Here is a 24005-nt window from a genome sequence, read left to right as displayed (position 1 = left end):
GAACACTAAAAATTCTAGGCAGTTTTAAATATTAAACATTCCAGAGTTGCCACTGAAAGAAGCCAATGGAGCCCAAAACTTACTTTTTTCTAAATCTTTCTTTATAAAAACTTTTTACTAAAGTCCTCAACTGTTTCCTGAAATGAAGTAAACCATTAGAAAGTGATGAAATTCAGGGGTGCCTGGGTGGCTCAGTCATTTAAACGTCTGACTCTGGATTCTGGCTCAGGTCATGATCTCACGGTTTGTGGGATCGAGGCCCTGCATCAGGCTCAGAGCCTGCTTGGGATTCTCTCTCTCTCCCTTTCTCTTTGCCCCTCCCCCACTCTTGCTCTCTCTCAAAATAAATAAACTTTAAAAAGTGATGAAATTCAGTTATCTAAGTATTTATATCACCTATAAGGCATTGTTTATGGTTCTAAAAGATTTATCCCTGCAAAGAGAGCTAAATGTTTTTTAAGTGTATTTTTTTTTTTTTGAGAGAGAGAACGCAAGGGAGGGGCAGAGAGAGAGAGAGAGACAGAGAGACAGAGAGAGACAGAGAGAATATCCCAAGCAGTCTCTGTACTGTCAGTGTAGACAATGATGCAGGGCTCAAACTCACAAACTGCGAGATCATGACCTGAGCCAAAACCAAGAGTCAGATGCCTAACCGACTGAGCCACCCAGGTGCCCTGAGAGCTCAAACTTCTTTTTGCAGTTCCATCTACTACCGCTCTGCCCAATTTTGATAGACATACCAACTTTTGATATCATAAAGATTTGTTTCACACAGTTACTATGTAGAAAATCTAACACCATCACAAAACTGGAGTAATGCTAAATAAAAATTTTCCAAATGGCTACTCTTCACATTGTTCCCGACACTTTGAGCTACCCACCTTCCATTGCAAGGTTAGTGAACTTTTGCTCCTGTGTGCCAGCTTAGGTGGGAAGGGACATTCAGGTGCGCAGCTGTGGGTGGTGAAGCTAACTGGCTCGGAGCAGGATCCCTTTACGGAATTGTACATGGCATATACCCTGAAAACAAACAGACAAACAGTCAGTGGCAGTGGCCCATCACAGACGACCAGGGTTTTTATCTGTGCTTTGCCCCAGGCCTTTTTCCAGAGAGGAACAGAATTGAGGTGCTGCACACCATGACTCCTTCTTATGTCCTGGTTGTCCTGACCTAACTATGGCCAGCATCTCCAGGGGATAATCAGCCCAGCAGGGAATGTGCCTCAACTCATTCTCTCCTTCCATTAATTGTCAGAACCCTCAGCCCCAATTAAGATAGGCTGGGTCTACTGACTGGAAAAGAATATGCTGAATAAGAAAACATCCTTATCCCCAAAGTGGTCTTCAAATATCCATTCTAAAACCATGAACCACTCTCCAGTTGACTCTGTCTGGAAGAAGACTGAAAGGAGAGTTAAGGGTTGGCCGAAGAGGGACAAGACATGGCCGAAAAGGGACAAGCCTACAAACTAGAGAAGTATACACAATGGGGTAGAATAGATAACATCTTTAAACTGTTGACAACACTGCAGATATTTGGGAGAAATACAGACGGTGTGCTTGTTACTGCCAAGTGCATCTCTAACTCAACAAAAACAATGTTCAGGTACAGCTTATCCATGTGAACATTTCACTTTTGCACCTGGCGCCGAGATTAAAGATGGGTACTCTGCACATTAAAATGCCTGGCTCAACACCGAACATATGGGTCTGATTTCTCCAGAGAAGCTATGAAGGAAAAGCACATAATGTGCTATTATAAAACCATACTTCTTTCAAATATCCTAAAATAGGGCTATGTTGATTTTTATCATCTTCCTTTCTATTTTTCCATTTTTAAAATATTCAGCATTAAAAAAACCCCAACGTGAAAACCTACTCGTTTTAAAAGACAACAAAGAAACTTTTGCTGCCTAAAAAAGATGCAAGGATTCAAGCTATTCAGAACTGGCAAATACATCAAGCCCTTAATTTGTGAGGTCCCATTAAAGACAGAAGAAAACTCAGAATCCAGAGGGGAAGTAAACTTTCCAGAGCTACACGGCTAGAAAGTTGCCTCAACTGAATGCAGCCGTGTAAATCTAACTGCTGTCCTCTATTGCCTACCGTCCTTACTCATCCTGCAATTATGCTTCTCTGAGCACCCACACTCTACCTCCCCTCACTCTACTCAGCAAACATAAATAAGAGCTAAAGATAACAACATTATGGAAAACAGGACCTAATTAGGTGTGTGATTTGCAAAGTCCCTTCTCCTCAAGGTCTATCACAAAGAATTTATAGAGGTCACGCAAGTTAAAATCACTAATGCTATTTGCCACCCTAAAAGGTAAGATACAGATGACTGGATATTTGATTTCTTTGTCTTAGGGGAGGACTCCACAACATCTGATCCAAACAAATACACTTACTAGAATGCTCTTCACCCAACCTGATGAAAACAAATGTTCCCTTTTGCATGTCCTAAATATAGGAACATGATAATATAAAAGGAAATGGTAGATTTGGCTAGATCATTTCCATGTATTAGAATAGGCTCACTAGGAGTAAATTACTTAAAATGAATCACAGAATATTCCAGACGTGGGCAGGGTTCCTGCCTAAACTTTAGTAGATCAGTTGGATTCTCCAGCTGGTGGCTCATGGGTTACATCTGGCCCAAGCTATGTGTGGGAGAGAGGGAAAAAATAGAGTGATTTAAAATATCACAACCCCCTGTGCATGAATGGATGGACATGGGCAATAGTCAGTACAAAAAGAGACAAGCAGACATTATACACTCCTAATGAATGATAATGCCACCACCTACAAAATCCTTGCCAGAAAAACGGAACCTGTATCTGATTAAGCCTCCTTCCCATTATATAGGAAACACAGAAAGAATATATTAAGCAAAACTACAGGGTTGCAATCTGCCTAATCCACACTGCAGAAAATTCTACAGGACAAAAAAGTTATTCTAACTAATAAATTGCAAGGGGACAAAACAGAAAAGGGAGGTGAAACCTATAGATTAAAAGAAATTTGTAAGATACCAAACAAACAGAATATTCAGGCCATGTTTGTATTTCAACTACAACAAACTGAAGAGACAAAACCTTCATTTTTAGGACAGTTGAGGAAATGGAAAGAGTCCCTGAATTTTAAAGATGTTAAGGAATGTTATCATTTTTGCTTATTTTGGATGGGCATGTGATGACGGTAATGTGGTTCATAGATGAAACATGATGGTGTCTGGATTGGACTTCATCATAGCTGTGGGGTAGGAGGAGGAGGGAGGGGCAGCAAGGAAATAAGAAGCTGGGTGATGGGTATACGAAAACCCATCAATTACTGTCCACTTAAAATTTTTTTTTAATGTTTATTTACTTTTGAGAGGGAGGGAGAGAGAGACAGAGTGCGAGTTGGGGAGGGGCAGAGAGAGAGGGAGACACAGAATCCGAAACAGGCTCCAGGCTCCGAGCAGTCAGCACAGAGCCCGACGCGGGGCTCGAATTCATAAACCACGAGATCGTGACCTGAGACTAAGTCAGACGCTCAACCAACTAAGCCACCCAGGCACCCCAATTACTCTCCACTTTTGACTGTATCTGAAATTTTCTGAAACAGAAGGTTAAAGGTTAAGCCAACACTGACAAAAAGTTCTGGAGATCTCTCATTTAGAAAAATGAACCTCTGCTTCTAGCAACACAGCGGCATACCTGCCTGATAGTACTCAAGATAAAGGTGAGAACAGTCCGCCTTTAGATGGGGCAGGTGTTATCCAGTTCAGAGTCCTCCCCATCTCTTGCTGTCTTCCTGGCAATAAATTTGCTTGTCCACTTGGCCTTTTACCCAGCTCTTTACCAGCTTAGGTTCCTAGTAGATTTCACTTTATAATCACTGGGCATTTGCTTATTCAGACTATACTCAGGTACACTGGGTACTAAATGTTCACAAAAACAGCACCAAAAATCTACATGGAGAATAGAGCAGAGGAAATGAGGCAGGGACAGGCCCTGTGAAGGGCTGGCAGACTGCAGTTACTTATCTGGGGAGATTTGGACTCTGTCAAGTTCATTCTTTATTGAGATTCTTGGGAAATCCATACTTATTAGCCTAGAGAACATGAGTGACAGAGGCAGGTTGGGAGGATGACTATTGTCGGGAGGAACGAAGATCCTGGTGGCAGAAGTAAAAATTTGAGGACGTTGGAGATACATAGTTGTCTGGGCCACAAGGAATTATTTTTCTGGTCTTTCAACTGAAAGAATGTTACAGTTGAAATTAGGGGTCAGTGTTTTGTACTCATAAAACTCTGTCCACAAAGGAAACAAGATCCATTGTATATGCCAATATAAATGTGCCATACACGGTATGTAAAATTTGACATAGTATCTAAGTACCCCATGATATATCGGTCAGTTAAAGTTGTTCAGTAAATAGACAGCAACTAATTTTCATAACCACCAGCTGTGTTTACCAGTAACTTTTAGCGAAAAGTCTCTGGAAATGGTGATTTTTAAGAAGGTTGCAAAAATGTTTTTCATATGATGGTAATGTGTTTTCTCTAAATACCATCATGAGATATGAGCATCAGCGGGGTAGGATCAGTTTCTTAGGTTAAATAAATCAGCAAATTCAGTTCCTTTTGCATTTATCACAGCGAAGAAGGATACATTTTTCTAACGATATGATTAATCTTGTGTTACATTTTCACATTTGTTTCAGCTTAAATACTGACTAAATGATTATGAAACAGGTGCTCCAAGAATTTCAGAAATTTGCCTCCAACTTCCTCCAGCACATCTGTAACATAGTAGGAGCCACAGTTTCTAGTCAATAACACCTATTTCATAATTCTGTACTGAGATGGTCAACCGTATTTTTGGAAATGTTTCATCACATAATTTTTCTGAGAAATGTTGCTACATGATATCATTTCTGGACAACTTCTTTGCCAAACCGTTAATGCCAATGACTGGAAGACTGCTTCAAATTGTGTCATAAAATTGCTATCCATTCCTTCACTCAAATTCCTGATTATCCTATTATTGATAAAAATATAAATTCTTGACTCCCAAATAAAATGACTATTTCAACGTCAGTACTAATTCTGTAACTACCAATTAGAATACCAATTAGGTATTTTTGCGTATGTGTAAATATTCATATAGCTAAGTGAATATAAATGTTTATGTACATAAACCTATATACTTACATATAAATACCACTGGTCTCTTAATAAATGACTCCCATAACCGCAGTGGGCTGCTGGCAAGGAGTCACGAGCTGTCTTGCCCAGGAACTGATGCTAAGCACCAGACATTCAACGACAGCATCCACGACTGAGACACTGCTGCTTAAAAAAACGTTTGCAGGGGCGCCTGGGTGGCTCAGTCAGTTAAGGGTCCGACTTCAGCTCAGGTCATGATCTCATACTCCGTGAGTCCGAGCCCCGCGTCGGGCTCTGTGCTGACAGCTCAGAGCCTGGAGTCCGCTTCAGATTCTGTGTCTCCCCCGCTCTCTGCCCCTCCCCTGCTCATGCTCTGTCTCTCTCTGTCTCAAAAATAAATGAAAGCATTTAAAAAAAATTAAAAAAAAAACGTTTGTATATCTGATGGGTGACCTCAAACGATACTAACATAAGGGAGAAAAAAGTTGAAAATGAGAAAAAGCACCGAATAAAGACAGGGAACCAACAGAATGAAGGGGAGGGAATCAGAGTCGCAAAATCAAAGGCAGCAAGAAATGTTAGGAACAGAAGCCACAGATGGGACTTTAGTATACGATTTGAGAAAGAAACCTTTCACTGTATTGAAGAGTGATTTGAACGGAGACTTCTGCAGGCCTTCGTCAAAGTGTGCAATATTAAGAACGGGAAGGAGAAGGTAGCCTGCTTGGAAATGCTGAAAGAAATATCTCATTGTTTCCATCCTTGGCTCTCCAGACTCTCACCGGGGTGACACTTTCTAAATTGGTAATGCACAAATAAATAAAAATGGCAATGAATATAATTGCTCGTTTTGTGGCTGTACAATAATGGAATTCTTTTGCAGCTCCTATATGATGGAAATGACTGAGAAAACAAATTCTACACAGCCTTTGAGGTCTTACAGGTGACTTAAATTTCACATTTATTTGAGGCTGCTGTATTTGATAGAAGTTGACATCCCTGGAACTAAGGCTTCGAGAACATGAACTCCACTGCATCAGAAAAAGAGATTTTGCTCCTTTTTTTTTTTTTGCCAGTGTCAAGTATGGTATATCTTTATCCCAATAAAATAGTAAGTGATATGGTCGAACTATACACAGGTTCAAAGGACTTGCATCATGAAGTCTTTTTTTTATTATCAGAGTGTGGAAACACTGCAGCGACTCTGGGCAAACAAAAACATTTATACACTTTCCAGATTGATAATAGGTTTGCACATACACTTCATTTGTTATCACACCATCTTCCTGAAGCCGGTATCATTATAATTCTCATTTTATGAGAAACAAGAAAACAAGGCCATTTAAGTTTAAATGGCTTGCCTCGGCACACCCCCTTAGCAAGTGACTGAGCCATTAACCCCCAATTCCAAGCTCTGTCCACTATGTGTCACGCTGCCTCACCAAAGCTATTCAAGGCAGAGGAAGCTAATCTAAGTAGGCACTGGAAGGATTTCGATTCTTCTCTCGCTTGAAAAATGAAAGACCGTAAGAGGCAAGAGACGGAATGATCTATATGAACTGTGGGCCAGACAAGAAAAAAGTAAAATCTGGACTGTAGACATTTTTCTTAGGAGAGACTCTTTTTTTTTTTTTTTTTTTTTTAATACTAAAAGAGGTTGCTACTGAAGACAGGGAAAATTTTCTCTCTCTCTGGCAAGCAGAGAAAGAGACCAAATGACAGTTGGTGGTGCCTTAGGCTGTGGTGTTATGTCACCTATGTGTCATGTATGTTACAAGAGGTCCCAGATGTGTCAGGACAAAGTCTGGATCCAAAGCCTCTAGAGAGGCACTACCTCATGTCCCTATTCCTCTTGGGGAGTTCATTAATTACTCCTTTTTATCTGCCCAGAAGTTCAAGATGTTCCTAAGACATGGCCGTAAAAGAACTGATGAGCCCATCTTGTCAGAATTCACCCTTTGTAAGACAAGTCAGAAAGAAATGAAGGCAAGCTACAGATGGGATGGCAAATAAAGGGCAGACTCCTGAAGACATTTAAGTGTCTTTAAAAAGACATTGTTAGCTCATGAATGGGCAGAAAATTAATAAAGTGAACCTTTATAAAGCAGTAACAATAAACTGTTAAAAAAGATGGAGAGAAAAGGAAACATATGTTGACGACTAATGGAGAACATTTACATGGCTCCCTATACGGTGTTACATGCTCTGGTTTGCTGTTAAATCAACCTTTTGAAATAGTAAAGTATTTCTACTATCATCTCAGTTTCACAAAGCACACAAATCTTTTTGTTTGTATAGACTGTGAAAAATTCAATATGTTTGGGCTGAAGCTAACTGATTCAAAACCCAAATGTTTTGATTTGAACAGGAAGAGACAGTTGCAACAGACTTCTTCTAAACAACGCAGCAACGAGGCAGATAAGCACTTTAAAACTGCATATAAAACACCTTGCTTTTATGTATTGCTTTAAACTTAATTTAAACGTTTACATGGCTTATAAAGTATTGTAATCTGAACACATCCCTACCCTCCTACCTTTGTTATAGAAAGAATTGTGGCCTCCAACCTATGTGATTAAGCATAGTTAAGACAGTTAATTCACAGCAGAACCAGACTAGAACGCAAGCCTCCTCATAATTAATGTATGCTCCTCCTTTTAGGCTAGGCTCCCTCTACTCCATTACAAAGGAACCTTTGGTAAGTATAATAAAGAACGTGTGCTTGATGTTGTAATTCTATTACACAATTCTGATATACACATACATAACTGAAGAATGGAGAGAGAAACCGTTGTTGTGTACTCTTTTAGATAAAATTACCATTTCTGGTCAACTTATAAATTAAAAAAAATTGTAAGTCAAAATTGAAATTTAAAAAAATGTTACGGACCACATTCAGAAACCTATTTGCAAGTGGATATGTGAATGTATCTTTAAATAATTAGATGAGCTCTGCACAAGTTCATGTAATACTTTCCTCTTCACAAGTCTGCGGTTGGCTGTATTTCTTTCTAAGATTAGTTATAGCCCTGCCTTCCAGAGTAGTCACAGCAGAGACTCCAGAAAAATCACAGTACAGATTTCAGACTATCTTTCAGATTATATGGATTCACTATTTCACTGTTTTGCCAAGTTGGGTTAATTCTTATCAGAGATAATTTGATATATGCATTACTTGTCTTTTTTCAAAACCTATTGACTTTTAAGGTCCAAAGGTGTTCTTGGAACATGGCAGAACTTAGTCACTTGTGCTGAACATACAGTAGATAGGTATGGGCTATCACAAACAACTGATCGACCAGTGGCAAAAAAATGCATTTGTTTTACAGAAAGGAAATATTATATGTATTAAACCATACAGTCCAGAAGATCTTAGACTATATACAATTTATCTTTAAAATAGTTTTTAAAATTTGATTCAGTGTATCATCTATTTTTCTATTACCAGAAACACTTCTGTGTAATCACTACATTCTCAAGGGCAGAACACTAATGAATGGCCAATGAGCCAAGGAACAGCAACTTTTGGTTAGGAAAATGCTGTTAACCATAAACTTTTTAAAAGAAGCACACGATTTATTTTAGCAATCTGAATGCCCAACACAGGTCAGCTCTCATATCCTAACTCACCTCACATGATAATCAGTTGCCGGTCTGAGATCTTTCAGGTTACATTCTAATTCTTCCCCACTGCAAAGAAAAATCATTTATTAGTCAATGATACCAGCTTCAACAGTAAGACTGATTTTGGATTGGGTCTCATCATTATGTACCAGCAATGATTAAAGAACTCTTATGTCTGATTCTACTATAAACTAGAAATAAACTTGCCAATTTGGTATTATTACCCTTCTGAACTAGAAAATTAGATTCTATACACACACACACACACACAGACACACACACACACACATACATATGTATGTATATATATATATATTTTAAACTTATTTATTTTTTGAAAGAGAAAGAAAGAGCATGAGCTGGAAAGGTGCAGAGGGAGAGAATCCCAAGCAGGCTCCACACTGTCGGCACAGAGCCAGACGCGGAGTTTGATCCCACAAACTGTAAGATCATGACCTGGGCTGAAATCAAGAGTCAGACGCTCAACCAATGAGCCACCCAGGCACCCCTAGATTCCTTTCAATGATACTATCCTAGATCGGGAAAATGGTGAGATTAACATACTAATAAAAGTTCCAAAAGGCCTTATCAGTTCTTCAAAGTAAATACATAAAAACAAATAAATAAGGAAGGAAATTAAACACAGAGATAAATTTTCAGTGTAAAATAACTATTCCAGTTGTCAACCGAAGGTAGTTCTCAGACTCACCGTGGAAGGAACCCCAATTGCTTCAACTTCTCATCTCTCTTGAAGAAATTTCAATGTGCTTTCCTTCACATATCAATCCTAATAGCTCTCTGATATATACACATACCAATCAATAGCTCTCTTACATAAATGAAACCCAGTTATATGACCAGAAGTTGCAAATGAAACTTAACTTAGCCATGAGGCAAAAGCCGTGACAAAATAAGGAATGTTCCATTGAAAGTTTTTAAAAGGTGAGGGTTATTATTCGGGGGGGGGGGGGGGGGGGCACATGACTATACTCTTCAAAAATCTCTGTGCCCCAAAATACTGTGTTAGTGTTCCAAATTAAAGGTGAAAGACGTATGAGCACAAACTGCAATATCTGACCCTGGCCAGGATTCTGTCCTAGAGGGGAAGGAAAATGCTATAAGACATTATTTAATCGACTGACAAACCCAGCATGTGGTCGATAGACTAGATCAAAGTATATTATCAATGCAAATTTATGAAGCTGGTAATTACACTGCAGCGATGTCAGAAAATATCCTTATTCCTGGGAAATACACTGAAGAATTTTGCAGTAAAAGGCCATGATATACACAACTAATGGGAAAAAATACAGATTGGGAGGAGAGAAAGAGTACTCCAATGGTCAACCAAACAGGATAAAAAGCTACTAATAGGTGAATCTGGGTAAAGGGTCTATGCATATTCCTTGATCCCTTTATTTTTGCAACATTTTATAAGTTTGAAATTATTTTAAATAAAAATATGTTTTTAAAGTTGCCAACTGGAGGCCAATGTCCACACCCTGCCTATAATTCTGATGTTTGACCTGCACTGTATGTTTAATGTGGTTTTGCATTTGCTGAATGAGTCTGGCATTAGGAAAGCTTACATAAAAATTCAGATTTTCAGTATTTTGGGGGGGAAAAATCCAAAGAAATCAGCAATTCTAAGGCCTGCATTCCCTTATGGCACCAACCTATTTTAGGTGAGCGGTGGCTGCTCCTTCAGAGGAAGGCAGGGGTGCTCCTGTGCACCCCATGCCCCATGTTCCTCCTTTTCTCGCTTAACGTTATCTGCCTAGCCCCCTGGTCACTTGAGACCAGCTCCTGCAACTAGTGGTCATCTGGCATGGACAGAATCTCATGGTTTCTTGGTACGGCTGGGGCAAACGGTGCTCTGTATTTCTTGACCAATGTGGACTTCTCAAAATAGAACCAAATAGTTGTGAGCTGGAGTAAGGAGTTAGGATTTTTTTTTTTTTTTTTTTCTAAGTATAGTGGGGAATCACTGCAGTGTCTTCAGTGGGGAGTGACCCAGTGTGACCTGGTTTATGTCGTGTGGAAGCTAGGTAGCAGGAGGAGAGGAGACATTGGAAGAGGCTGAGGACATCCCTGCAGGAGTCCAGGGAGGGGACAATGGAGGCACAGTGGGCAGTGAGGTGGGGAGAGAGTGCCTAATAGGCCTCCTTCCCTGTCTCTTACCCATCTTCTTAGTGCAGAAGACATGTCCTGGAGCAAGTTAAGAACTCACAACAGGGCTGGGGAGATACAAGGTTGGTGGCACTGGTACAGCAGGGAAACGGGACAGAGAGCCAGCCTCTCCGGCAGAGGAAGAAGTGCAGTTTGTGTGACCACGCTAGGCTGGCCTCTGGTGGTCATTCTGGGGGCCACTCAAAGGGAGGTCAAACAAGCAGTGAAAACAAGACTGATGCTCTGATTTCCTGCTCTGCAAATGTGGGCGGTGCCTAGCAATTACAAAAGAGAAAAGGCCTGACCCTAAAAATTTTTAATCACATTCAGGACATGGCTATAAATCACTTAGATGGTTAATATCTGGGAGTTGGTAACACAGAAGGGACAATCCCCTACCCTGTGAGCTAAACTTATTTAAGAAAGTCTTGGAATGAAATGCTCTAAAGGCATCTTTACTACAGGCTAGAAACCTATTGTGGATGGTAAGAAACAGGATAAAATGGGAGGAAACCATATTAGAGAATTTCAAAAAAACACCAGAAAATGGTCTGGGTCGAAAAAGGTAACCATGTAAGTGCATGATTGATGTACATAAAAATTAAAAATCATACTCACTTTTAACCCCGACAGACATTAATGGAAATTTTTCTTTAGTACTATACTGACAAACTAACATAACCAAATGATATTTCATCAACATCAAATAGCTCTACAAAAGTCATTTCTGACTGGTAATTACTCTGCACAAAAATAACTCTTGACATTATAATTATCACTAATTCTTAAAATGAACTATTTAAAGAAAAGCTTGCAAAGCCTCTAAACTTTTCCTGTTTCTTATTTTCCTTAATGACTCCAACTGCACAGCTTAGCAGAAGAGCAAAACACATGGAAATATATGCTACCTGTAAATTATCTTGTACTTTCCATCTCGTCCTTTGTCTGATAAGGCAACCTCATAACTGTAGGGGAAAGAAAGACCGCTGTGGGGTCCACTGGAAAGTCCAACAGGGGGAGCCCAGGACAAAACGACTGCTCTTGCCTGAATATTAGAAACCTGAGGAAGAAAAACACAGACAAAATTATTCAAATCCACTTCATACACATCAGACACTACTTCTTCCAGTAACATTTTTGTCATGATTAGTAGTGGCATAAAATTGGCTTAGTGTTAATGCAAGGCGAACAATTTTAATTACAATGAAAAACACATCATATATAGTACTTTTTTGTCAAAGTCCTGGTGTCCGAAATAGCTCCTAAAGCATCTGTCCTTATAACGTAATTCACATTAGATCCTCCAGAAAGTAAAGTCATCAGTCTTGTTTGGGAGTTTTTTTTTTTAAAGGTAGGAAGCTGAATGTGAGACTTCAGTGATCTCCACAACGGCCATCACGTTACATGGAAGGAGCCACATCCGCAGGTACTTTCCACTTGCCTCTGAGCCTCCCATGCCAGTACCTTTCAAATCACCCTCGTTGAAGGCCTCAGTTTCCGGGAGAACCCAGTGATGGGGGAGGAGAACCATGGCTCAGGCTGAAATGTGTGTGGAGGTGATGTTTTACCTCTCTAAGCTCTGCCTTTTTCTTTTTGGGGAAGCCTCTGTGTAAGACTTCATTTGAACAAAGGACTCTGGCACCTTCAAACATCCCAACTTTCTTCCTTTACTTAGAACCAACTACACTGAGGCAGGTTCCATGCCACTGTTCCTCAGCAGGACTGAGCTCCAGCCACCTCGGGCCGTAACCTGCCCGCTAAAGAGACCCTGCAGTGGGCTTCCTGCCCTTCCATCCCACGTGCCCACTCTAGCTGGTGCTTCCTGGGGCACACCCCCCCCCCCCCCCCCCCCCCCGCCAGATACACTGTTTGCACTCCAATCTTTGTTTTAGAGTCCATTTCTGGAGAAACTCAACCTAACGCACAGTCTAATTCTTTGCAATAAATCAACAGAACTTTGATGTTCTAATTTTCTAAAGGTTATTTTGCTGCTCTCTGGATACTGGTCTCAATAACATTAAAAACAAGGGTTAATATACATGCTAAAGCTTCATGTTCATAAAGACTTTATAGTGACAGATTATTAGTCTATGGGTAGAGATACATAAAACTACTCAGTTTCCCCTTTTTTCATCCATTTTTGTCACTATCTGATCAATACAGAGTATTAAAATGTAATACAAAATAATTTAAAAACATGAATAATATGGACTGTGAATACTGAATTTCTTTTCAGGCTGTCATTCTTTCCAAGTTTAGCAGCAATCCCTCCATATCATTTTTATTCCATATAGACAAAGCAGCAAGATCTATTTAACCAATTATTTAGTCAAATCCCTGCTCATCATTTAAGACCTAGCCAGCCCTCACTATCCCCACGTAAACTTCCCTGAAGTCTTTCACCTGTCATCACTCTTCTGTTCTATAGCACCTGGTTACCTTTACCTCTGCAAATCGAGTTTATGGCATTTGTCTACCTTTCCCACAGGACTGTGGGACTTCCTAAGGACAGGACCCAAGTCATATTCAACTGTGAGCAGTGGTTGCTTAGTAAATGTCTGTTGAATGAAAATAAAAATCAAAGGGAGTGAGACAGTCTGAGTTTGTGATACAGGTGACACAGGGGATGGCAGACCAGCATTACATACCTCTTAAAAAAAACTCCGGGGAGACACTCTTAAGAATCAAACTCCACCCTTTGTGCTATGACTCCAGACTAGCATCTCCTCTTGCCCTGTCCCCCGACCCTCCTGTGCTATACACCCCTTCAGGATGCCATTCCCTTTCATGCCCCTATAACTTAGCTTCCGACTTTCCTGCTTTCTAACGTAGGATCTCTGCCTCAAAGAGCACCAACATGGTGAAGAGAGACGGATGCGTGAGAGATGGCCTCACAGCAGACACACGGCACAGAGAGACCCAGAGCAGCTTGCGGGCAATTCTGGAAAGGTTTCTGTACATTCCTGCCTAAACCCATGCTGAGAATCAACCACTGTTTTCTTTGTGCTCTGGTCACATTCTGCTGGTACCTATGCTGGGCAATCATTTCATTGTACTGTGCCTTAGTTGGTTATTTGTGCGTTCATTCTCCCGACTAGATTTTAAGGCAGTGTTTCTACAATGCATACCAGGATTATCTGCTGCATTCTTTGATACACCATTAATGAGTCATCTTGAGGTACTGGTACCTCATAAAACTAACTGACTTTCTGATGTTTTTTTCTTTTTTCTTCTAATGTTTATTTTTGAGAATGAGAGAGAGAGCAGGGGAGGGACGGGGGAGGGAGGGAGGGAGAGAGGAGAGAGAAAGAATCCCAAGTGGGTTCCTCGCTGTCAGCACAGAGCCGGATGTGGGGCTCAATTCCAGGAATCATGAGATCGTGACCTGAGCCGAGATCAGGAGTCAGACGCTTAACCAACTGAGCCACCCAGGCACCCCCAGAGATAACGTGAGAGAAAGAGGGGACAGAGGATCTGAAGCGGGCTCTGTGCTGACAGCAGAGAGCCCGATGCGGGGCTCGAACTCACGAACTGTGAGATCATGACTCGAGCTAAAGTCAGACGCTTAATGGACTAAGCCACCCAGGCGCCCTCTCTAGTTCCCATGAGCAAGCCTTAAGAAAGCAAACTGTCCTCTGAACGCAGGTCTCCATGCACATGCACTCTTCCAATAGGCCAGACTGTGGGAAGCAACTTTGAGAACTCTACATCATTTTCAAAGACAGCAGCCATGGCTTCTGAGAATTCTTTCCTGGAGCTAAGCAGCCTGCCACCTAGATTACTATCACTGGTCTGGAACCAATTCCCCCCTGTACTCCTGTTCCCTCTCTTTCAGACTCCAGGGCCTCAGGTTTCCATTCTTTAAGGCACCGGAATCCTCCTGAGAGAAAGAATGCCTCGTCTCTGTTAGAACTTGGAACTCACTTCCGTTTCAAGGATGATGCCAGGAAACTGCATGGTGCCCTTCAAGAGAATGTCACGTAAAGGGGAACCCTCAGCACCAGGCGCACACTCCAAGTGTCCAGGGAGGTGATAACCTTAATGAGAGACCCGAGCTCTAAGAACTCTGACTGGCTCAGGCCTACTTCAGAGTGAAAGCAATCTCAGAGGAGCAGTAACTTCTAAGTCCCTGTCTCTCTCTCTCTCTCTCTCTCTCTCTCTTTCTCCGTGGGGAAAACTTTCTCACCAGCAGTGACCACTGAACTACACGAGGGCAGCTAATCTGACAGTCACAAGGAACATCATGGCTGACATCCGAAAGAAGATTAGAAGCCATAACACGAACTGACTTCCTGATGTTTAATTATCCGACTGTAAATAGAAGTCAATCTCCTTTATGATGATAATAAAAGTGATGATCTCTAGTTACAAAATCATTGGGCAAGACCCAAACTGACACTTTGTTTGGCACCAGAGATGTAAAAGGTCTGTTGGGGAGGTTACGAGTAGCAAGACTTCAGAGAATTAAACTGTTTTGAAGTATCTTGAAGGAGTCATAAAACCATCATTTATTTCTAAATAATTACATCCTGACTAGAAATCATTGTTGCCTATATATTTGTTAAACGTAGACTCCAACTTGAGGACAGTTTCTAGTTAAAAGCGTATATATGTGCATATCCATTAGGACCTAAGACTGTATGATCACGTCGCTATTTGACACACCATCTTTCACTCACCTTGTGCCCCCTCTTCTCCTGTTCATTATTTTAGTACTTTTCTGTAAAATGTTACTATCTTAATTCTTAGGCCATATTATATGCAAATTATATTTATTATTTGGAACAAAAATACCATTTACTCTCATCAAGTTACTAAACTGTTCCTCCCATGTTAAAAAATATTTCTGTGTAAGTAAGTAGCTTCTAAATCTGGTCAGGACTTTGGAGTTAACTATGTGGGAGGCCTGCAGATCCAATTAGGGAGAACGCTAAGGAAATATTACCATGGAAATATTGGCTTCACTTCAGAAGTACCATCATGAAAAATAATAACACAATGGAAAAGTTAAAAGCAAAAGGTCAGAGATCGTTACTCAAAAAAAAAAAAAAAAAAAAAAAAAAGAGAGACTCAAATCTAGGAATTTCACCATCATCTGTTTCTATAATCCCTCAAGTGCTAAGAACTGCCAAACCTTTTCAGATACACTGTTGTTTATTTTTCGAGGAATGGCTTCTTGGAGGGGCAATTGTTTCTCTTAGGTCAGTGCACTCACTTCTGGAACCGACAAATCAATTGTTCCCACAAGCTAAACATTAGCGGAGGGAAACAATGCAGGTTACATTTATTTACATCCTGAAAATAAACAGCCCGGCGGTAAGTGGGAGGCTGCATCTAGCACTGTCATCAGAGCAGATCAAAGGCTGGAGGTGGCAGGTACTGGGAGAGGTTTATTCCTCAATCACTTAGAACAGGAGCAAAATTGTTTCTCTGATAGAGCAGTGGCTAGGACTCTGGTCCCCAAGGCACCTAACTCTTACAGTCTCAGGACAAATACCTAGCAAATCCGTACAGTTTTACTCCGTGACTCAGTATTTGGATCTTTATAGTATCCAGGTTTCTGTAGAGTAAATGACTTGCTCAACTCAGTGTGCCCAAAGCTCTAGAAAGATGACCGGAACCCACAAATCTTAAAAATTCCTTCTACACCTAACACAAACCATCTACAAAATCTCAGAGAAAAAATATGTGCCTTTTATTTAGACGTGTTATCAGATGTGGCTGAAAGAAAAAAAAAAAATCAGGAACAAAATGCCCAACTTGCTGAACTCTGCTTCTTTCCCTGGAAGGCAGCTGGACACCCCTCTCCCATTTCAGAGTGTGGTGGGGAATTTCACTTTTGCATACTGATAATGCTATAAACTCCAGAGAAATACCCTATCCCAAGTCCTCTCTAAATACTATATGATTTACTTCTCCCATAGTCCCATGTGGTATGTATCATCCTACCTTTGGAAGGTGAGGAAACCGAGGCTCAGGGAGGTCATGGAACTTACCCAAGGTCACAGAGACAACTAAAGGCCCAGAGGGCCAGAATGCAAAGCAGAGGCCCTTGCTCTCCATGCCTCTGCCTGGAGCTCTGGCACCAGGCTGTCCCCACATTCCACCATGCTGGCCGAACCTCATCTGATGCTGGCGGGCCTTCAGGCATTTGTCTCCCCTGCCAGAACCTAGCTGCAGCCATTGCGGTCTGCCACACGTTTATTCAGCAAATATTTGTTAAAGGTTCACAAGGTGCCAAGGACAGTGCTAGGTATTAGAGGCACAAAGATAAATAAGACCCAGTCATGAATAAGACCTTCAGACAGAGACAGGGGAGAAGAGGAAGGGAGGAAAAATGTGTAAACAACTAACTGGGCTGGGAAGGACGAGTGGGCGATCACCAGGCAGAGAAGGTTTAGGCGGGGCCAAGGGGGAAGGAATGACCCCCATAATATGTCCCCATCCTAATCCCTGGAACCTATGCATAAGTTGCCCTAAAAGGTGAAAGGGACTTTGCAGATGTGATTCATTGCAGATCGTGTGAGACAGAAACAGTCCTGGATTATTTGGGTGGGCTCAGTGTAGTGACAAGGGTCCTTATAAGTGAAAGAGCGGGGCAGGAAAGTCAGAGTCAGAGAAGGAGACAGGAGGATGGAAGGAGCCGTGAGCCAAGGAATGCAGGCAACCTCCAGAAGCAGCCGGAAAACATGAAGGAACGTATTCTCCCCAGAGCCTCCAGAAAAAATGTCGCCTGCCAACAGATGCTAGCTTAGTGAGACCCATTTTGGACTGTCTAACCACTCAGATGACAATCTTACAAATTTTGCACCTCGTGTCGTATCTGTTTACATAAAAGCTGGTCTATCCACCCTGCTCCAAAAAATGTAAAGAGTAAGCACTTAATAAATGCTGAATCAAGGAAAGGACTAGTGCATTTAAATGGTGCTTTTTTTTTTTTTATCTTGCTAGAGCCACACGATCCTAACAAACATAGACTCTGTCACTTCTGCCGTAAAGAAATGACAAGGAATAACTCAAGAAAAACCTGTCATGTGTTCACATGACGAAGGCAGGCCTGTGAAGTTCTGTGACTGTGTTTGAGACAAATAACCTGTTGTTCTGCTTTCTCGATTAGGACTCCTGTTTTCTTCATGGAGTTTCCTTCTTTTTGCTATACCACGAATATATATACTATATACCACGATTATGTCCCCAAGCTTTTTCTAACCTCTCCCTATATTCCACCCCCAGCCCCCAAAATATCATCCACTCTTACTCCCACAGCTTGAACTATAACTCTATGCGTGTGATCTGATCACTATCTCGTTCCCCTCTCTCCCCAGCACTGCCCTACCAGACATATATGACTGCCCCTGCATTTACTTCCTTGGTGCCCTGCCAGTGAAACACACTCAACATGTCCAAGAAGATCACTGGAAATCATAAAAACTACACAAACCCGTTCTAGAGGAATGCACAGATTACTGGGAAAAAGCAAATGGCATAAAATGTATTACACATATACATACACGCAGAGCACAGTGAAGCTGGGGGTAGTACCCACCCCAGTGGGTATACAGAACCCAGTACCCACAGGGGTTCTATATACCAGGTGGAGAATCCCACTTGATGGGCAGGGACAGCAATGAAGGGAGACTCTTGGAGGCAGCAACTCCTCAGTGGAGGCATTGGAGCCTGAAAGCCCAGCTATCTGAGAGGTCATAACGCCTTACTGACTTCTCTAGGCAGTTCCGGTATGCATCCTCTCCTTGACACGCCTAGGGCCACCACCTGAATTCTGCCTCCTGTACCCTCCTGCCAGAGCTACAGTAACAGATTCTTGGTGCCTGCCTCCCTGGGTCCATCCTTTTCTCACCCCGATGCATCTGCCAACCGTCCGTGCATCCTAAAAGTATAGCCGTGACTATGTAACTTCTATGCCCCGAAACCCTCGTGGCAACCTGCTCCTTACACCAGAGTAAGTGCAGACTCCCCGTTCCAGGAGTTCCCTGTGGGACCCATACTCCAACACACCTGCTTTTAGGTTTTAGTCAAACTCAACTGTGTACCCTGAGGCATGTTTGAGCTCTTCTGTTAAAAAGCCTCAGGATTTGAAACGCACGAGGGATCAAGGTTTTCCAATTGGGCCAGAGAACATCCAAAGAACTTTGGCTCTCTGACCTCAGATGAAAGGCTGAGTCAACGTTTTCAATTTTTCACTTGGATTTCAAAGCATTTGGCAAAATCAGACCTAAAACCTCACAATATCATCACTCCCACCAATTTTTTTTTCTTGCCATTACACTCAATATCTTGGACTTCTTTTCAGCTAATATTTAAATGCCTTTTTGAAATTTACCTGGAAAAATACTCAGAATCACTGAGGCTTTCAAAAATTATTATTACTATATTTACACAGGTTCAAGGAAATTGCCGAAAGAAAACAGTTGTATAGACCTGTGGGAGGGAAGGGTGTCAGGGGGACGCTATGTGTCCTTGGAAGCAGGGAAGAATACCTAATTGCATTCAGAATATCTAAATAAAGGACACATTTTGGTGGATTGTGACAGAACAGAAGACTGTTGTTCTATATTTTCATGCTCCATTAATAACAACACTGTTTCATAGTTTATAAATAATCAGCAATAGGAAGGGGCCCTTTTGTTTACCTACGATGTGGTGAAAGAAAAGCACACTTGAAATGCTTAAGAATGTGTCATTTATGCTGAGAAATCCAGAAGACATACCTGTGGTTTCTCTATTCCTGAAAGAATGTCTTGCACCCTCTTTACTTCCAACTCATACTCTGCATGGAGAAAGAGAAAAAAAGACAAGCCGTTAATACCATTAGGAGGCAATAATGTTGCCAAGTTCCTCCTCCAAGGCCTTTAACTATAGCGAGCATTAAGTCAGTTGCCCGTTACTGTGAACTTTGGGTACCACAGACAGGATCATGAAAATTCAGAATGGGAAGGATGTTGGGGTGGGGATTCCACTGTGGTTGTGCTAACTTGCCACTATCTCGGTTCACATATTCACAAAGTTGACGAGATTAACACTGAGTCCCTTCTAATAACTCAACAGGCAACAGAAAATAAAAGGTCCTAAGAAGGAGAGAAATGGGTGCAGCTAGAAGCTGAGAGCAATTAAGAGATGAGGTTGAAGAGACAGTGGCCAATTCATCGAGGGCTTGGAGTTCAGATATTTTAGTTCAGGTTTTATTCAAAGTTCAGTGGGCAGTCTCTGAAGTGTTTAAGTAGAGGGACTGACGTGATCTTTTTTTTTTCCCCCCAAGTCTGAAAATACCTGTTTGGCTTTGCAGGAATAATGGACATACAGAAGGCAGGAGCGACTGTGGAAAAATCAGTCAGTACATTGCCGTACTGGTCCAGGCGAAGAAGGATAGAGCTGGCCTGGGTTGGGATGGTAGCAAAAACGGTGAAAACGGAACTGGTTTTGGAGGTATGGGTGCTAAAGGACTGGGTGTGACAGTCGAGGGTGAGGGAATGAACAGAATCAAAGATAATTCCCTGTTTTGGGCTTGATCAACTGGATGGATGAGGATATCTTTTAATAAGATGGGGAAGTGGGCAAGTTTTGCACTGGGGCAAGAAATGTTTTAAAAACAAAGGGAGGACAGTGCTTAGAGTAGAGAGGATGGGGAGGGAAGAGTATGTGTAAAAGAAGGATAAGAGACTTCAAACTTGACTGTTTTGCAGAGGAATCCCTTGACTTTCGCAACCTACTTGATGTAATCTAATTTTGAGTTTACAGATTTAACTGTTAAACCTAGTTTATGAGGTAAATGCTAGAGTTACATGATTACCAAGATATATGTCCTCACCCTCAAATAGTTCAAGTCTAGTGAGGGGGAAATGAAAGCAGCAGACAATTCCATGTGATACATACTCAAGACAGAGCATTCTAGAAGGCTTCCTAAGCACCAACATCTAGCTGACCCTGTGGCCAAGCAGGCCACTGGAGGTGACGGGAGACGTGGAACAAGGGGGTGAGAGGTTAGTAAGTCCAGCTCTTTCGGAGGCTGTTCATACTCATTGCTCAGGTCAATCTCAAAGTCACCTTTTAAAAGAATCCCACCTCAACCCCACCCCCTGCTCAGCCTCCAGTCATTCTGCAGTCCCACTTATTTCCTTTCTTGTGGCTACCAAAATCTAAAAGTTCTCTTATTCATGTGTTCTCGTTTACTACTTTTCTTTCCTATTAAAATATAAGCTTCAGGAAGGCAGAGATGCTACAGATCCAAAAAAAAAAAACAATTTTTTTTTTTTTTTTCTGTAAAGAATCAGGTGCCTGGGTGACTCAGTCGGTTGAGTGTCCGACTTCGGCTCAGGCCATGAACTCACTATTTGTGAGTTCGAGCCCCGTGTCGGGCTCTGCGCTCACAGCTCAGAGCCTGGAGCCTGCTTCTGATTCTGTGTCTCTGCCCCTCCCACACTCTGTCTCTCAATAATAAATAAATGTTAAAAAAAAAGAAAAAGAATCAGTGAATATTTTTCAATTTGCACATAGACCACTGTCACATATTCTTCTTTGTTGTTATATCCCTGTGAAAACGTAACAATCTCCTCAGTTTGTGACTCACACACAACAGACCACGGGGCTGACTGCAGTGTGCGGACCCCTTTGGTAGGACACACTCAGGATTTAGCCCACAGCACCTAGCACCGTTCCTGTGCGATCCAAGCTCAATAGCTTTGTTACCTAAATAAATGAACCAAGCCCAAGTGAAAAATAGTAAGACTTCAGGGTACCCGTGTGGTTCAGCCGATTAAGCATCCGATTTCGGCTCAGGTCATGATCTCGCGGTTCGTGGGCTCGAGCCCCATGTGGGACTCTGTGCTGACAGCTCAGAGCCTAGAGCCTGCTTTGGATTCTGTGTCTCCCTCTCTTTCTGCCCCTCCCCCACTTATGTACGCATGCGCGTGCTCTCTCTCTCTCTCTCTCTCTCTCTCTCTCTCTCTCTCAAATATAAACAAACATTAAAATATTTTTAAATAAATAATAAGACTCGTAGCTGGCACCACCATAAACTTTAAAAGGATCAGTTCTTCATTGTTTCTTACTGCATTCTATTTAGAAGATGTTTACTTCTATTTTGGTGAGAAAAAGAAACGGACTGGTGTTTAAATTGCAGGTGTTTTGTATTACAACAAAAAGAAACTTCACATTCAAAAGGCCAAATGACACCCTTATTTATAGTCATGTAATCTTGTTAAGATATAGATAATGGTTTATACCCACCCATAAGTCAAACACGCACATACCCTCACATTTTCTGGAAGCTCGTACTAAGCAGACTCTACATTTATCTCATAATCTGAGGGGTTGATTGTCAGTACAAAAGTAAAGTAAGCACAGTTGCAATATACGAACTGGTTCGGTTGTCAAAGACCAAACTTTCTGAATCTCTGGCTATTCTAGAGTTTGCAGGAACCTATGGTTTCAGACACTCATAGAAATAGACACATTCACAGAACCAGCTGGAGGAGGCCACTGCTTCCTTCCGCCATCACAGATACCAGGACCAGAAGCCAGAAGCCACACCCCACCCTTGAGGTAAAAAAGGTTGAGACTAGAGCGGAGATAATCACCTATTCGACAACGAAGGGAAGTACTAAAGAGCTCAGCAAAAGAAGTATCCTCAGGACTATGTACTAGATACAGGGCCTGAAAGAGGGAAGCAAAAAAGGACGCTTTGTCCCACAAAAATTGGAGGCCCCTCCCTCTGGCCAGCTTTCAAACGCAGATGACAGGAGAAATGGCCAGGCTTTTGACAGAAAAAGGAAAAAAATGAGAAAGGAGGTTGGATTAGAAGGGGGAGAGGGTGGGGTAGAGATCTGTTTAAAATGAAAAAGAATGGGTTGTGGGTAAGAGCCAGAAATACAAGGGAAAGGTCCTGACTGAGATAAAAACAACTTCTGAAGAGAGGTCAGGACTGTCCAGGTTTGTCTTTGATTATAGCAGTGAAAGCTGACGTGTTCTGAGCACCCAGCTACGTGCTGGTTGAGGGGCCAACACCTTGCTCATTTTTACAACATCCCCTGCAAGACAGACATGCTCTGCTCAGTCTTCTGACAGTGTGGGCAGGACTGAAGTCTATTTTGTCCATCACTGTTTTCACCTTCGGTGCTGAGTACAACACCTGCAGGCATCTGACAGATGAGGAGATGGAATGAATGAGGAAACTGAGGCTCAGACAGCAGATGTGATCTCCCCGAGGGATACAAGACCAGTACCTGGTCCAAAAGCAAAGAGAACGTCTCACTGCATTATGACAAATTAATAGGGATCTGGGGGTCACAAGGGAGAGGATGTGGAGAGACAAGAGCGGAGGGTGTTTTGCCCCGGGGTGCATGGAAGAAGGAAGGCAGCAGGAGAAACCATCCAGATCCCATGAGAGGGTTTGTATTGGGGTTTTTTGTTGTTGGTGTTGTTGTTGTTGGTGTTGTTGTTGTTGTTGTTGGTGGTGGTGGTGGTGGTGGTGGTGGTGTGTGTGTGTGTGTGTGTGTAAATCTCGGAGAAAGCTGTCAGAGAAATAGAGCAAAGGCCTCTGGATCTGGGCAGAAGGTATGTGAGAAAGGGAAGAAAAAGTAGGGCATGAATGGAGCCAAATAAACAAAGGATTCAGAGAAGATCAAAAATCCAAAGGGCAGGGCGAGGGGAGGAAAGGTAGTGACAGGACAATCAATGCCCCATTATATCAGGAGAAATGCGGTATCAAAGCCAGACTGGATTCCTTCTTTCTTTCAAGACTCTAAAATGTGAATATGGAAAAAGAAGAGAAGAATGCATCCGCACCACATTTACTGAATGCTTTTCCATTTGTGCTGCCACAGGCTAAGGGTAAATAAATGCCAGGCATACAATATGCACACACAAGAGTGAAAATAAAATCCCTTTAACTGAGCTAAAGTGACAGTTACCACGTGTAAAATAAGCTCTTGTCCGAAAGCTAGCAGTCTGGTACGAAATGCCAAAATTCACGACTCTACTACCTAAATAACCGAGTTCACTTGGACCCTGGCCTACCTCTCCCAAGGCAAGATTTAACCGG

The 24005-nt window shown here is 41.8% G+C and overlaps 1 protein-coding gene across 8 annotated transcripts in view; it reads right to left on the bottom strand.

Annotated features, from left to right (window-relative positions):
• Nucleotides 1-24005, bottom strand: part of FNDC3B (fibronectin type III domain containing 3B) — a 409427-nt gene that overhangs the window by 82995 nt on the left and 302427 nt on the right. For all 8 annotated transcript variants that reach the window (XM_058730500.1, XM_058730504.1, XM_058730496.1 and 5 more), the window contains 4 exons: nt 19678-19736; nt 11857-12008; nt 8786-8845; nt 882-1020 (listed from right to left, as the gene is read on the bottom strand). In XM_058730500.1, coding sequence (XP_058586483.1) covers nt 882-1020; nt 8786-8845; nt 11857-12008; nt 19678-19736 — 410 coding nt within the window. The remainder of the gene's footprint in view (nt 1-881; nt 1021-8785; nt 8846-11856; nt 12009-19677; nt 19737-24005) is intronic.

This window comes from Neofelis nebulosa, chromosome 5 (assembly GCF_028018385.1).
Source record: "Neofelis nebulosa isolate mNeoNeb1 chromosome 5, mNeoNeb1.pri, whole genome shotgun sequence".
Taxonomy (NCBI): Eukaryota; Metazoa; Chordata; class Mammalia; order Carnivora; family Felidae; genus Neofelis; species Neofelis nebulosa.
The sequence above is the reverse complement of the archived record's forward strand: the minus strand, read 5'-3'. Positions and strand labels throughout refer to the sequence as shown.